General features: G+C 38.0%; 1 protein-coding gene across 2 annotated transcripts in view; it reads left to right on the forward strand.

The window, feature by feature from the left end:
• The first annotated feature begins 523 nt into the window (after positions 1-523).
• Positions 524-13919, forward strand: part of ppp2r5d (protein phosphatase 2, regulatory subunit B', delta) — a 51983-nt gene continuing 38587 nt past the window's right edge. For both annotated transcript variants that reach the window (XM_067386759.1, XM_067386760.1), the window contains exons 1-3: positions 524-642; positions 1393-1476; positions 9191-9362. In XM_067386759.1, the coding sequence (XP_067242860.1) occupies positions 616-642; positions 1393-1476; positions 9191-9362 (283 nt within the window). In that variant the 5' untranslated portion in view covers positions 524-615. The remainder of the gene's footprint in view (positions 643-1392; positions 1477-9190; positions 9363-13919) is intronic.

Raw genomic sequence — 13919 nt, forward strand, 5'->3', positions numbered from 1 at the left:
TTTAGAAAAGAAGATCCAGATGATTTAGTGAACTATCAGTTTAACCCTGTGTTTATAAGAAAAATGCAGTGGAATGTCCTCTATGCAGTTAAGGGGACATTTTAAAGAATAAAGCATGCTAGTAAATTATAGTACAAGCCTATCTGATGACAACTCTCGAGCTGAACCAGATGACCTCAAATGCATCAAAATGCACAAATAAAAACATTCAAGGTTCAGCTCCTCTGCCCAATACAACCAAAATACCCTCTGGATGACCCTATTCTGACACTTCAACGGTCAATGTCACCAGCACAAGCCTCCCTCCCACGATCAATTCCTCTTGTGACGATCTGCACCTCCACGCCAGATAGATAAGTCGTCAACAACAGCTGTAGTCCCCTTCCTCGTCGCAGCCAGGACCCCGTTTGTGAAACTCAAGACCGTCTGGTTCAAGCAGCAGCCAATAGAAAAATTCCGCTGTGCTGTTGCTAGCTAGTTCCGCGCTCTGTCGACCAATCAGATCGTCGCTGGTGAAGGGAGGGCGCGGGAGCTGGAGGTTACAGTGTGCGCGAGAGAGCCCGAGTGCAAGGGAAGCCTTATCACGGAGGCACGGCTAAAGACAACATTTGCAAAATGCCGAATAAAACTAAAAAAGAGAAGGTAAAGTACAGCTTACAATCATAACACATGTCTAATTAATGCGTGAGAGGATTCAGTTTACAACAATTACTATGCAGCATTTGCTGGCGTTGTTTTTTGTGAGTGAAGGCCGCGCTAGCCCGCTAAAAGGGCGCATTTGTGCCTGCATATCTTAAGTCAAAACACTGACAGTTACATGTTCACAAGAATTTTTAAATAATGAGAAAGCGTTTTCTTTATCTCATCGTGACGTGTATTTAAAATGTGACTCGTGCATGTTTGGGGAAATGCTCTTCGATAGCTGTTTTACCCGGTGTTTGCTTTACAGATCAGTTTTCTATAGTGAGATTATGATCGGCCGTTAATATGTGAATAGAGGCGTATTAGTTGACAGATTGCAGCATAAGCTGGACACGCAAACATGTCTCCTGCATGAGTCAATGTTTCAGCTGACAAGCTGTGGGCATCGTTATATAAACGCTCGATATATAAGTTTGGCACTGTGTATATGATGCTGGACAGTGTGAACTGAAATCATGCATCATTCCCAGAATGGCAGTCAATGTTTTGTGCATGTCATTGCCTTATTCGAAATGTACTTCTGGGTGCCACCACCTGTCATACCAGCCCTGCAGCATGACCTGCCCATGATTTGACTTGCATGCAGACCATCCCCTTTTAGAAATAATAAAATGGGGCTTTAAGATTGATCAAAATCAGAAGGAGCTGCATTTATGACTCATATATTGGTGCTTTTTGTGGTCATTACAGGAACCAACCAAATCTGCAAAAAGCAGCACGAAAAACAGTAACGCCGGCGGCGGGAAGGATGCTGGAACTGAAAATTCAGAAGAGGTAAAGATGACAGTATTAAAAACACATCAGGTCTAAAAACGATAGCTCCCACTGTGTTTGACTGTAGGGCTGCCCGGTGGACTTGGCACAAATATCTGTTTGCTAAGTGTTGTAGTTGGGCTTTTTCAATTCTCAGGGCACAAGAAGACTAAAATTCAATTTCAGCGTACATTTTTGCGTAGTAATTTGTGAAGTAATCACTGCACTTCCTGTTGATTCTGCTTGTTTTTTGCAACTCAGATGATGTTTATTCTGTATGTTTCATACAGACGTTTTTCCAATAGCAATGGCTTGTCACGCTGGAATAGGTTAGTGCATATTTTTATACTGAGGATAGGTAATGCCCGTGCTTCCAGACAACCCCCATTTAAGAAGTGTCTCTTTAAGCGGTGTTTTATTCTTCTACAAAAAGCAATGCAAATCCCCTCTCAAAATGAGTCTAGACTGTAGGCCTGTCTGTATGTTATTAAATCTAATTAGCTTAAAATATATTTTTCTGTTCTTCTTTCCCTGTCTCCAAGTCGAGCTTTATTTTGTGAAAGATACTGTATTGCTTCAGCTGCACATTGCACAAAATTTGAACATTCAATTGCAGTTGCCCCAAATCAATGTTTCATAAATAAATAAATAAATAAATATATATATATATATATATATATATATATATATATATATATATATATATATATATATATATATATATATATATATATATATATATAATATATATATATATAGCCACTGGAATAATTACTAGGGATGCATCGATATGAAAGTTTTGGCCGATACCAATAACCGATATTTCTTTATATTTGAAAGCCGATAACCGATATATTGGCCAATAAATCTAAATCAAAAATTTTATAAAATCTAGATGGTGCGCTCAAGGCCAAAGGAGTATAGGCTACTTTGAAAGGCTTGCATGTACGAGATGGAGCGGGACGTGGAAAATGAAGTAAGGCCTATACCCGCGCCTTTTCTTTCACACATAGCACAGAGAAACAAAACTGCCTGCAAGTGATATGAAACTGACAATGATTTTTAACTTTTTGTAAACTGAAATGAAAGGCAATGTGGATAAACATTCACATCCACGATGTACAGAACACCACACAAAGATAGGTATAGAAGAAAATGAATTAAAACATTTTGGATTAATAAACATAAAAAAATATAGATAAATAACTGCAGAAAGGTCACACTGCTAATTGCCTGTACGAGCATGCTTTAACTAAACTACAGCGCAACATCGATGCACCGAAAAACAATAAAAAATTAATTTACAGAATTGAATTAGAACAGAATATACCGTTATAATAATAAAAAAAAGTCATAATCAAGTCACAAGTGCAAAATGCCTGAAGTGCATGGGAACATATATTCAATACACATAGTTCAATTAGATAACCCAGAGTGATCAATAAATAAATTAAGATGAAAGAAATTAACGAAAGTAGCCTATAGCTAGAATTGTCAACTTTGTCTTTTTAACTGCAGAGACAATAAACGCTAAACTGGAGCAGCAGTCTTAGCTAAACGTTCACAGCATCCAAAAATCAAATTAGAACCAGCTGAAATGTTTTGAAATCACCCTACCTTTCACGCGATCTGCCTGTGTCCGATTTAGTCTTTTCAAATAGTGTGCGAGGAACACCGACCGGTAACGTTGGTCGGCAGAAGCTCACCGCAGTGTTTGTTGTTGTTGAGCAGAAGGACATGAGCTGTTGGCACAACTTGCATCTTCCTTTTTTTTTTTGGATCATCTTTTATCATTTCAAAGTGCATCCAATTCTACACTTTAGATTTTCTTATCCCAGACATTGTTAAAGATTTAATCCCTGCCTCCAAGATGCTCCTCTGTCGGTCACGGACCATGGAAAGTGAAACTTAACTCTGTCACAGGGGCATGTGTTGGACTTATTCACACACATTAAAAATATTTATTAAAAGCTTCTTTCTTTTCACATTTTTATTTATAGCATTATCATAACAGGCTGTATATTAACTTATTGGGAGAAAACCAGTACGTCTATGTAAAATCACATATTGATTCACCCCCATTTCTCTCTCATAACACCTCTGCGAAGATTCGACTGTGAGATTGGTAGTCGAATCAGGCTCCTATCGATGCACCAAATCGTCGACTATTCAGGGTCACCTCTAGTCTGCGTTAATATTTCTACATGATGTGCCTGCATAAAAAAAGTTTATAAAAATGCTTTTTTTCTCCAGTCAACTGAAGTAGACTTGCATACTTTGTGTACTGCAGAGTTGCCTTTTGAATTTTGAGTTATTGTTGCTGTGGCGTCCGTATCCAGTCAGACTTGTTCTTTAGACCCTATCAGAGAAGCATTCATTGTGATGAAGGAAAGGTTTTTTGCATCAGTAGTGATTTGCTAGATAATTACATTTGTATGCATTTAGGTATTGAGTTGTATCCCTATAAGTGTGCGGTTGTATTGACATAATAGCTTGGCTCTGTAAACCCTCTTGATACTGAAATATATCATTGTTGTTCAAAGTGATACTGACTGCTGGACCTGGACTCAACTGGCAGAGAGTGTGACGTAGCAGCGGGTGAAGTTTATTGATTTGGTCTATTTTAAGTCAGGCTCAGTCATGCAACCCCTGTGACTGAGGCCATCTCTGCAATGCTATGGGCAGGCCTCAACATGTGTTTCACAGTGGCAGTCTATTCACACACACATACCGCTTGTTGCTTGGACAGTCTCTTTTTTTCTTAAAATCATTCGGTGTGTAAAGCATTTTTCCATGAGGTCACTCACAATTGTTTTGGAAACGCCATACGCTTACATGTTGCTCATTTCTACAGCTATCTGAACTGCTTCAGCCATGGTGCTAGTAATACATTGTGGTTTAGCTTTGATTCTGTGTTCCTATAAACAAGAGATAAGCTTTGTTTTTGTAATAAATGCCCTTCTGATCAGAAGCCTTATGCACACTGTGTGTTTTTTTTTTTTTTTTGCCTTAATTTTGCTGCCTGAGACTAATTTCGAGGATTGTGAAATATTTATTTTGTCGTAGGGCAAAATTGGCAGTCTTGGATATCTTGGTGTGACATTCTCACTGGCGGCCGATTAATTGCCTTTGCAATTATTCTTAGCCTCACACGAGGCTGAGGCAGTGTCAGAAATATTGTATTAGCTAAGATTTATATCTCATAGCCATAAAAGACGGATGTTGTTGCACAGTCTGCCTTGGCTTTTACACAAAATCTCACTGGGATCATATCGTACAGCTTGACAAACAACAGTCGTAAAGGACAGAAAAATTGCACAGTTTTGTTTTGGGGACAGTCCCACTGCTGTAATACTGTAGTCCTCACCTATGGTCGAAATGGTTTCTGTGACGCTCATATTGCATTGAAGACACATATTTATTTGATGGTGTAGCTCAGGCTACTCATGAATGTTTAATGTGGGCTGAATCTAGATATGGTAATAAGGAGGTATGTAGGTTAGGTTAGTTGTGGACTTCAAGTCCCACGAGTTAGAGAGGCAGTTGCTTGCAGATTGTTGACTGATGTGGTGCGTTACTTTGTGTTACAACAGTGGTTGCGTAGGTGTTATACAGTGTTTTGCCATTGGAAAAGAGGTGTATATACTAGACTGGAGAATGAAGTGTAAATGTGGATAAAAAGCCACCTTCATTTACTCTAAACGTGGTTCTATGAATCACGAAAATTCATGGTTCAGATCATAATGTATATTTTTTTTTTGGTAACTTTATTTACTTTTTTATGCAACTTTACTTTCCATTTATTACTTAAAGCACACTTTGGGTCTGTTTACATCAGGTCACTTAATGTGTTTTCACCTGGTCGGGAAAAGACCAGGTGTAATGCCCTCCGTAACGCATTCAAGATATAAATCCGAGGTGGTCTAGGACAGTGGCTCCCAAACTTTTCAGCCCATGACCCCTAAAATAACGAAGCCAGTGACTCGCGACCCCCACTATCTTCGGAGGTGATTATACAAACTTTGTGCATATGCGGTGCATGTTTTTTTTTTTCATGCCCATATTAACGGATTAGAGGGTTCACACTGTACACAGATGCAGTCCGGCAGTGCGTTCCCTCAGTCTGCAGCGATCATTTATGCACAGTCTATTTTTGCTGTGCTGCACAGTGCTGAATTAAAACGACAGCGCATTTTTCGCATTAAAATAAACATGTATTGACGTGAAAAACTAGTAATTTCACCATAGATGCAATTTAAAGTCTCTGTTACACAGTCAACACGTGGCTTTGCCTCAGGAAAGGCAAGGAAAATGGCACCTTATCTGGCATTTAGGTGAACAAGTACACATAAAGACAGCTCTCGTCTCTTCATGAAGGTAGAAAAACAAAGTTCTTTATGACCTGAGGGATTTCTTGTAAAAAGATTTAAAAGGAAAGAAAAGATGAGAGTTGCCTGTTTTTTGTCTATTTTAAGTTTTAATTTAAAATGCAACATAATATATAAATCAAAAGTATTACTTTATATAAATATAAAGTAACAAATTGAATAAAACGTTTAAATGTAGTGCGTTTAAAAGTGACATCTATGAAATATAGTGTATACAAAGAGAATCGCAATGCTGACAGGCCATGTTCAGTAACAACTTTTGGATTTGAAATAAAAATAAGTAAATGTTGTGTTTGTGATAAACAGCCATGGATGAGTTGCGCACTGAAAGCACAATAGCGTGTGCTGCATATGTAACCGACTGTAAAGGCAATGATGGTGGTGCTTCTCCGCTGTCCTCCCTGAGTAGTCTTTGGTCGATATTAACCAACATTTCATTTTGACAAAAATAATATCCAAAGCTTAAAGCCTAAAGAATTATAGCACATGTCGGAGTGTGTAACTTGGTGCTGTAAATTGACCTGCTACAACTGTTGCTAAAATGTCATTAATCTGTTATCACCTCAGGAGTCACGGTCGAGGGATAAGAAAATCGAAAGGTTGATAGCTTTTTTTTTATTTGCATGGTTTTTGTTTTTAATTATTTTTAGTATTATTTTTTTATATAATTATTGATAAAATATGCTATTTCTAATCATTTAAAAAAAAAAAAAAAAGATCTCTGGAAATCATCTTGCGACCCCTACGTTGGGAACCATATTCCATTCGAGACTGAACAAGTTTAAATGCATATGGTTGTTGAAACCACATATGTAAATTTTACTCCTCCCAAAAATGCTAAAAAATAAAGTGTGAGAGCGTTTTAAGATATGATATGTTATAGCCAAATATGACCGCGCTACTGCAGTAACACGCATCGCCACAGCTGAGAGTATTTCTTCAGCAAGTCAATGTACAAACTGGTGATATGAAACTAAGTCGTATATGCTTGAAAAACAATCATCTTCATTAAAAGTAATGAGACTAAATGATCCTACCCGTGCTATTTCCACACTCTCTCTTATTGCGGTGTCTGATTTTGAAATGAGCTAATGATCAATAAAATGCAGCTCATATTTGTTGCTTTCGGTGACGTGAACTCCATTAAATCGGCATATAGCGCGGGAATTGAAGATCGGATTTATATCCGTTTTGCGTAGACGCATTTATTTGGCCAAGTGTAAATGGAATCGTTTTGATAAATCTGATAGCTATGTGATCTGTAAAAACACATGAAGTGACCAGGTGAAAAGAGGCCCTTTAAGTACTTCAATACCACAGCAAAAACTACTAGCCTAACCAATAAAGTTCAAACATTATTGAAAGGCAAGTGAACAGTCAAAATCAAATACACTAATTACAAGCATAGATAAATACAATCTAATAAAGTTACAAATAATGTGACTAACTGTAGGTCTAACTGTATTGTATTCAGGTACAGAAATGTAATTAGGCCTAAATGTAATAGGCCTAAATGTAAAATAACACTATAGTGTTCACTGTATAAATTAAATATTGATTAATCTTTGTAAAAGCTGTGTTTTGTTGTTTGATTCACATTAATGACTTAGACTGCAGCAGTTATTTATAGGTTGCTATCACTTTAAGACTGAATACATGGATTCACTGTAATGATACACATCCAATTTCTTAAGGTTTACACTCACTTAAGACTAGGGAATGCACGATATTGGATTTTGCTGATATCCGATATGCCGATATTTTTCAAATCTTTTTGGCTGATAGCCGATGCCACATTTTTTTTCCCCCCTTTGTTTGGAAACAACAAGTCTCTTCTGTGCAAGAATTATAAATTAATTATTATCTATTTCAGTTAGTATTGAAAATATTTTTTTTTCCCCCCGGTTTCAGAGTTCTGAGGTCTCCTTACCAAAAGGTTACTTGTTAGGTAGGGCTGGGCGATACATCGCATGCGATTGTCACGCGCATTTCATCAGTAAAGCCGCTTCCCTGATTACCGCCAAATCGCCATCACCTGCTTTCATATGGAGCGGCATTAAATAGACAGAGCCGTAGTTCACTGACAAGCTACGCAATATCGCGTTCAATATCGAAGGCGATTCATCTGCGATAATGAACGTGATATTTGCGTGGCTTGTCAGTGAAATGCCGCTCCATTTGAAAGCAGGTGATGGCGATTTGGCAGTAATCAGGGAAGCGGCTTTACTGATGAAATGCGCGTGACAATCGCATGCGATATATCGTCAGCCCTATTGTTAGGGCTAAATAAATGTTAATTAAGTTCTTTTAATAATAAGAGTACATTAAAAGCTTTGATGATAAGAAAGTCAATCTCTCTTTTTTTTTTTTTTTTTTTTTTGAGACCGATGCAGTTGTAACTTAAATATTTTATTTTTGGATTTAACATTTGTAGATGATCTACAGCAATGGAGTCGCCAACACATGAAGTGCGGGTGGCAGGACTTCAGTTGATTCTGTCATTAGGTTCAGAAAAAAATATTTTAGAGCTCCTTGGATTCAAGTAATTTTCATCATCCATTTGACAAAATTATATTACAGATTAATAATTTACAGGTGTCATGCTTGTGATTTATGACATCAATATCTGCTTTATTTATTCAGAAACAGAAGTATTTAAGTTATTTGTGTGATATAATTGTTAATTTTATTTCATTTTCTCCCTGCTTTTCTCAATAATTTATGTAAATATATTCAGATGAAGCTCATTACAGTCAGATTCTTCCCACTGAGGTGTGATGCAGTTAGCTGACTTAAATTTGTATTGTTTGGTAGATACTTCCTAACAATATTGTAAATCAGTTATAACATATAATGCAGGTATAAATAAATAAGTTTTAATATGTATATAAGTGTAAACAAAACTGTCATTGAAGGCATAGAGGGCATACCTGCTGACCTAGTGAAATGGCAAGAGAGATATAACTTAACAGGTACACTTTCTGGACAATGAAGTCAGCTGTTTTAAAGTCTAAATTGGAGTTGTTAGTGTTATTTTTGAGGCCATTTATGTTAGTGTACTTCTAAAGTTGGCGTTCACTTTTAGAAGATGCACGCACTGATGGTGTATCCAAATGTTTCTCCAATAAAATGCTTTCCAGAATGAGTATTTCCCCAGCCTCTGGATGCAGGATTGCAGGGTTTTTTTTCTTTTTTCTTTTTTTTTTTCTTATTTGTTGCATTATTTTGTTTCTTCGATTGTGTTTGCCATGAGGAGGCACTGGAGTCTGACCTTCTCTGACCAAAAGTGGTTGCATAGAATGATATAATGTGCCCATTTTGATTCTGAACATTGTGTTTTTTCCCAGGCACAGCAGACAGCCAGCAAGCGTCCGAGCAACAGCACTCCACCTCCCACTCAGCTCAACAAAATTAAGTACTCAGGTGGGCCACAGATTGTAAAGAAGGAGCGTCGACAGAGTTCATCACGATTCAACCTCAGCAAGAACCGGGAACTGCAGAAGCTTCCCGCCCTCAAAGGTAGAACCGACTCCAAACAGTACATAGCCGAACAGCCATCGTTCTTCTTTGTTGAAGATTTCTTGGAAATTATCAAATGATCTGTTGTTGTGTACATATCACAGTGAATGGTGCTAATTGTGTTAACTGTTGGAGGGCAGCCTCGCATGTCCCCTGAATTATTTTTTCGCCTGATACTGTGCCAGATGGAGCTGTTTTTGAAGTGTGACTTGGATTGTTTATTGCAGACTCCAGTTCCATCAAAAGTATTTTATTCCTGCAAATTTGGTAATACATTTAGAATGTATATAGATATCTTTCATTGTTGATGCTTAATGTTTCTCATCTTTGGAACTTCTTTCTTAATCTTTCTGTCTTTTGTTCTCCTGTTTGCATTGTTCTGTCGTAGTCTCAGTCAGGGAGAGTCCTTCCTGTCTGGCCACGCAGGGAGTTTAAGCACATGACAGCTCGTAGACTGTAATTGGATCAGCAGTGCAAGTGTCTGCACTAAGTAGGACAGTGAAACCTTGCCACAGCTCACAATTTAGAGAGTTACACTCTAATCTTCAATCTAATTAAGCTTGTTACTTGCAGTTCGTTTCTTAGAATCTGATGTGGATTATTCTTAGAAAGTGAGTGGTTTAATTTATTCAGCACTACGTCGTCAGCTAATGTGACGTTTTCATTATATTAGGTCCTGTTTGCCCTGAACTTGTCTGTCTATCTCGGTTGGTCATCTGATCACAAGTGGTCAGCCGAGAGAGAGCCATTTGTAATGCATTTCAAATGCTTCTTATGACCAATTGTGATCAAATTTCAATGAAGGGAGAGTCTCTGATTTTGTTACTGCATACATCATTTACTGCGTCGTTGTGTTACTGCATGTTGGTAGTCCCAAAAAGTTAATGCTTACAAATGTAGCTGAAAACTTCTGTTGTCATTGAATGACAGGCAGGGCTTGACGCTGACATTTTTCCTAATGAGCACGTGCTCCTAAGTTAAAAAATAAATTCAACTTTTATAACTTTAGGGGCGCAATAAAAATATATGACCAAACTCGTATATCATGATATAAGTAATTTTATATCATGATAACAATATATATCATGATCACGATAGTTATTTTTGCTTTAAGTAAGGTTTTTATGATTTTTTTTCATAATTTTTTCATAATTTTTTTCATAATTTTCACAATTTCATATCATTTAAAGGGGACACTGGATGCCAATTTTCCACAAGTTAGTATTATTCTTTAGGGTCTTCATGAAAAGTCTATAACATACTTTGATTAAAATTTCGTAATTTTTGTGTTTTTACTTTGTCAAAAACAGCTTTGTTCACTGCGAGCTGTTTCGGTGCATGTCCCTTTAAGAAATGACGACATATATGTTTGTTCGACTGTATTATTTTGATAATGAACAAGTTGCTATGTCACGTTTGCAGTGCTTTGTTGTGTGGGCGTGAGGCGCCGGCGCGATCAAACAGCAGTCTTTGCAAGGGACTTGTTCATTGTCATGGCAACGGTTCGTGGCCAGGTCGTTTGTTGGAAAATCACCACACCGCTCAGACATTCCCCGACCCAACAAATGCCGATTAATCATGTTCAGTCGGGTGAAAACAAACTCCGACCAACGGCAACGGATGCCGACAGGGGTATCACACTAGCTGCGTCTCATTTCGGAGGCTGCGTCCTGATCCAACAAACTTCAACAGACGGGTTTGTTGGCGTTTATCTGTGCGGTGTGAACTGGCCTTTAACTTTAGCTGCACTCATCATGGAACTTGCTAACTAGCACATTATTAGGAAAGGCAATTTGCAAAGATTCATAAAAAAAATCTATAAAGTTACTCACCTCTTCTGGAGGTACTTATCCACCTTCAGGGACTTCAGGGACCGGTCGTGGGAGGGGCCAGTACAAATTTACGTCACTTTGCCAAGAATCTGTGAACGGCTTGATCTGACAAAGTGCTTATGATTTGTGGGGATTAAAAAAAAAGCACTGAGTGGATTTTTATCATTATAGGGTGGTTGTGTACGCACACTGCCAACACACATTTATGTCCAAACACCATGTAAAAGTGAATTTTGCATCCGATGTCAACTTTTAATAACGTTAATAATGGAGTAGGTAAATTTGGATGCTGTCCCTTTAAGACTGCACCAACCCATTATACTCTAGCCTTGTCTTTCTCAACTGTACCTTCACTTAAGACATAAATGGCTCTGTTTTCTTGCAAAAACATGGTCACTTTGACACATGGCTATGTCTGTTTAACTGTTCAAGCCCAATTAGGTGGCAAAAAGCACTCAGTTCAGTCCTCGCGCTCTATGAGCAGAGACTTCATGTTGCGTATCTCTCAGACAGCGCTGAGAAACAGTCTTTCAGAGAACGTGCACATATGCTGAAATTAGTTGTCTTTCATTAACGTAATTTACGCCACACAGTTAGATGATCTTAAAAGTCCATGCTGATTATATCAGAGATGGCAGAGAGAATTATTCATTCCAGTGTCTGTTTTGCTTTAAAACACAAACTCTCTGTCATATTCTGTCATTGTATCTCAAGAGCATGAGCCCTCCCGCATCACGGTGTACCTGTCTGAAGGGAACGTCGAAACATCCCACTGCTGTATGGCCAGATGATATGCAAACTGTTTCTCGGCTGGATAAAGCAAACCAGTGTGTTGCTAGTAAAGTTTTGATGGATGAGAGCTGCAAGCAAAGTAAAGACGATTGTGGTGACGTACAGGAGTCGTACGTTAAGCACGCGTGAGTCCGTTATATTGATGTGCAAACAAATCATGTATAAGCGCTCTAGATGCACTGATTGCACATTGTTTTTATGCACAGACACATTTCAGTACATTTACATTGTTTTCACACACATTCAGGATACTGTTTTGATTAGGGATAAAACGGTATGAAAATTACATTTCACGATTATAGTGATAATAGTGGTATAGAGTCACGATTATCATTATCACGGTTTTGTTAAAATTAGTTAAATATGTTCAAAAAGAATACACTGAAAACATTTCAACAAGTTTTATATTTGGAACGCAAGATTTGCATCATGGCTGTGCAGCCGACAAATCTGCATCATGTCGTGTCAATGGATCAAAATCTCTGAAGATTTTTTCTAGCACCTTGTTGTATCTATGACACAAAGAATTAAGACAGTTCTGAATTCAGGTGTACATTATAAAGTGGCTGGAAAATAGAGAGATAAAATATGCACTCTTACGACCATATACAAAATATAACAATATACACACCAAAAGAACAGTAGATCATAAGCGATCTATTTTTCCCCTAGTGTTTCTTCCGCTCATTTGCAGGGTCCACTTTATCGGAATTATCCACACACAGACATTGGATTTGGCACAGGTTTTACACCAGATAAGCCATCTATTGGCATAAATGCACGATATTCATTGATTGTGAACTGCTCTAAAACCGCAAGCTTGTAGAATGTGCAACAGCTACAAAGTGAACACTAATATTTATTTATTGAAATCATAGCCCTCTTGAAGTTTAACAATCACATTAGGCTGCATCGCAATTCCTGTTCTTCCTTCCTCAAATTTAAGACCTCTGAAAATGATAGATATTTCATATTACCATATAAGATATTCAAGACTTTTTATGACCTTTCATTTCACAAATTATTCGTACACATGCTCATAAGTACATTTTACAGTTTGCACACCTCTATTTTTAGTCACAAATGTGAGTGAAACGCTGTTGAGGTGATTTAGGTAGGCTTTTGTCTGGGACAAGACACTTTATCATTTGATGTGATGAATATAATGTGATGTGTTCACATGAAGTTGATGCATTTTCAGTCCTTTTAAAAGCTGTTTTTCTACAGACCAAGTGTAGAATGGGCCATCTGTGATGCACATCAGTGGATTTGAGCTGTTGTGATATAAGTCGAAGACCCTAGAGCTGAACGAGCCATTTTCCACACACGATAAGCACACTCAGAAAAATTGTGTGACCTCTCGACCTGCACCTAAACTCTGCTCTTGCCTAGCTGGAATACCCTGAGGAAGGCAGTTAACTCTTGTCAGTGCCTGTGATTTCATAACTGAAAGAATGATTCTCGGTTTTGAGAAGAGTTGCTCTTTACTGCTACTATTGTTACTATAATGTAAAACACCAGTTTGGTTTGAAATGTTTTCCCTTGTGGTAAAATAATTACTGCAGTGATTGTCGCAATGTGTTTTAGTTTTGGAGTTGTGCATCCACACGCTACAGCACTGGTCTCGATGAACCACACTGTATCTTAAAATACTCTGAGTTGCATAATGCGTCATGAGCATTCTTGTGGAGCCTTGACCAATACACGTATTCACCTTTCTGTGTGGGGTGCCAAACACATGTATACATCAGAACAGTGTCTCTGTGTGTTTGTTTCTGGCCCAGGCAACACTGCTTCTAGTAGTCTGGCTCTGTCTCTGGATGTCCACATGGCAAACAAACAGAGGAAGCATGTAGATCTCCCTTTTCCTGTCTTTGTGGGAGAACTAAGCCAAACTAGCTCAGTGTTTGTCTAGGAATTCCATTAAAGCAAG

This window comes from Chanodichthys erythropterus, chromosome 5 (genome assembly GCF_024489055.1).
Source record: "Chanodichthys erythropterus isolate Z2021 chromosome 5, ASM2448905v1, whole genome shotgun sequence".
NCBI lineage: Eukaryota > Metazoa > Chordata > Actinopteri > Cypriniformes > Xenocyprididae > Chanodichthys > Chanodichthys erythropterus.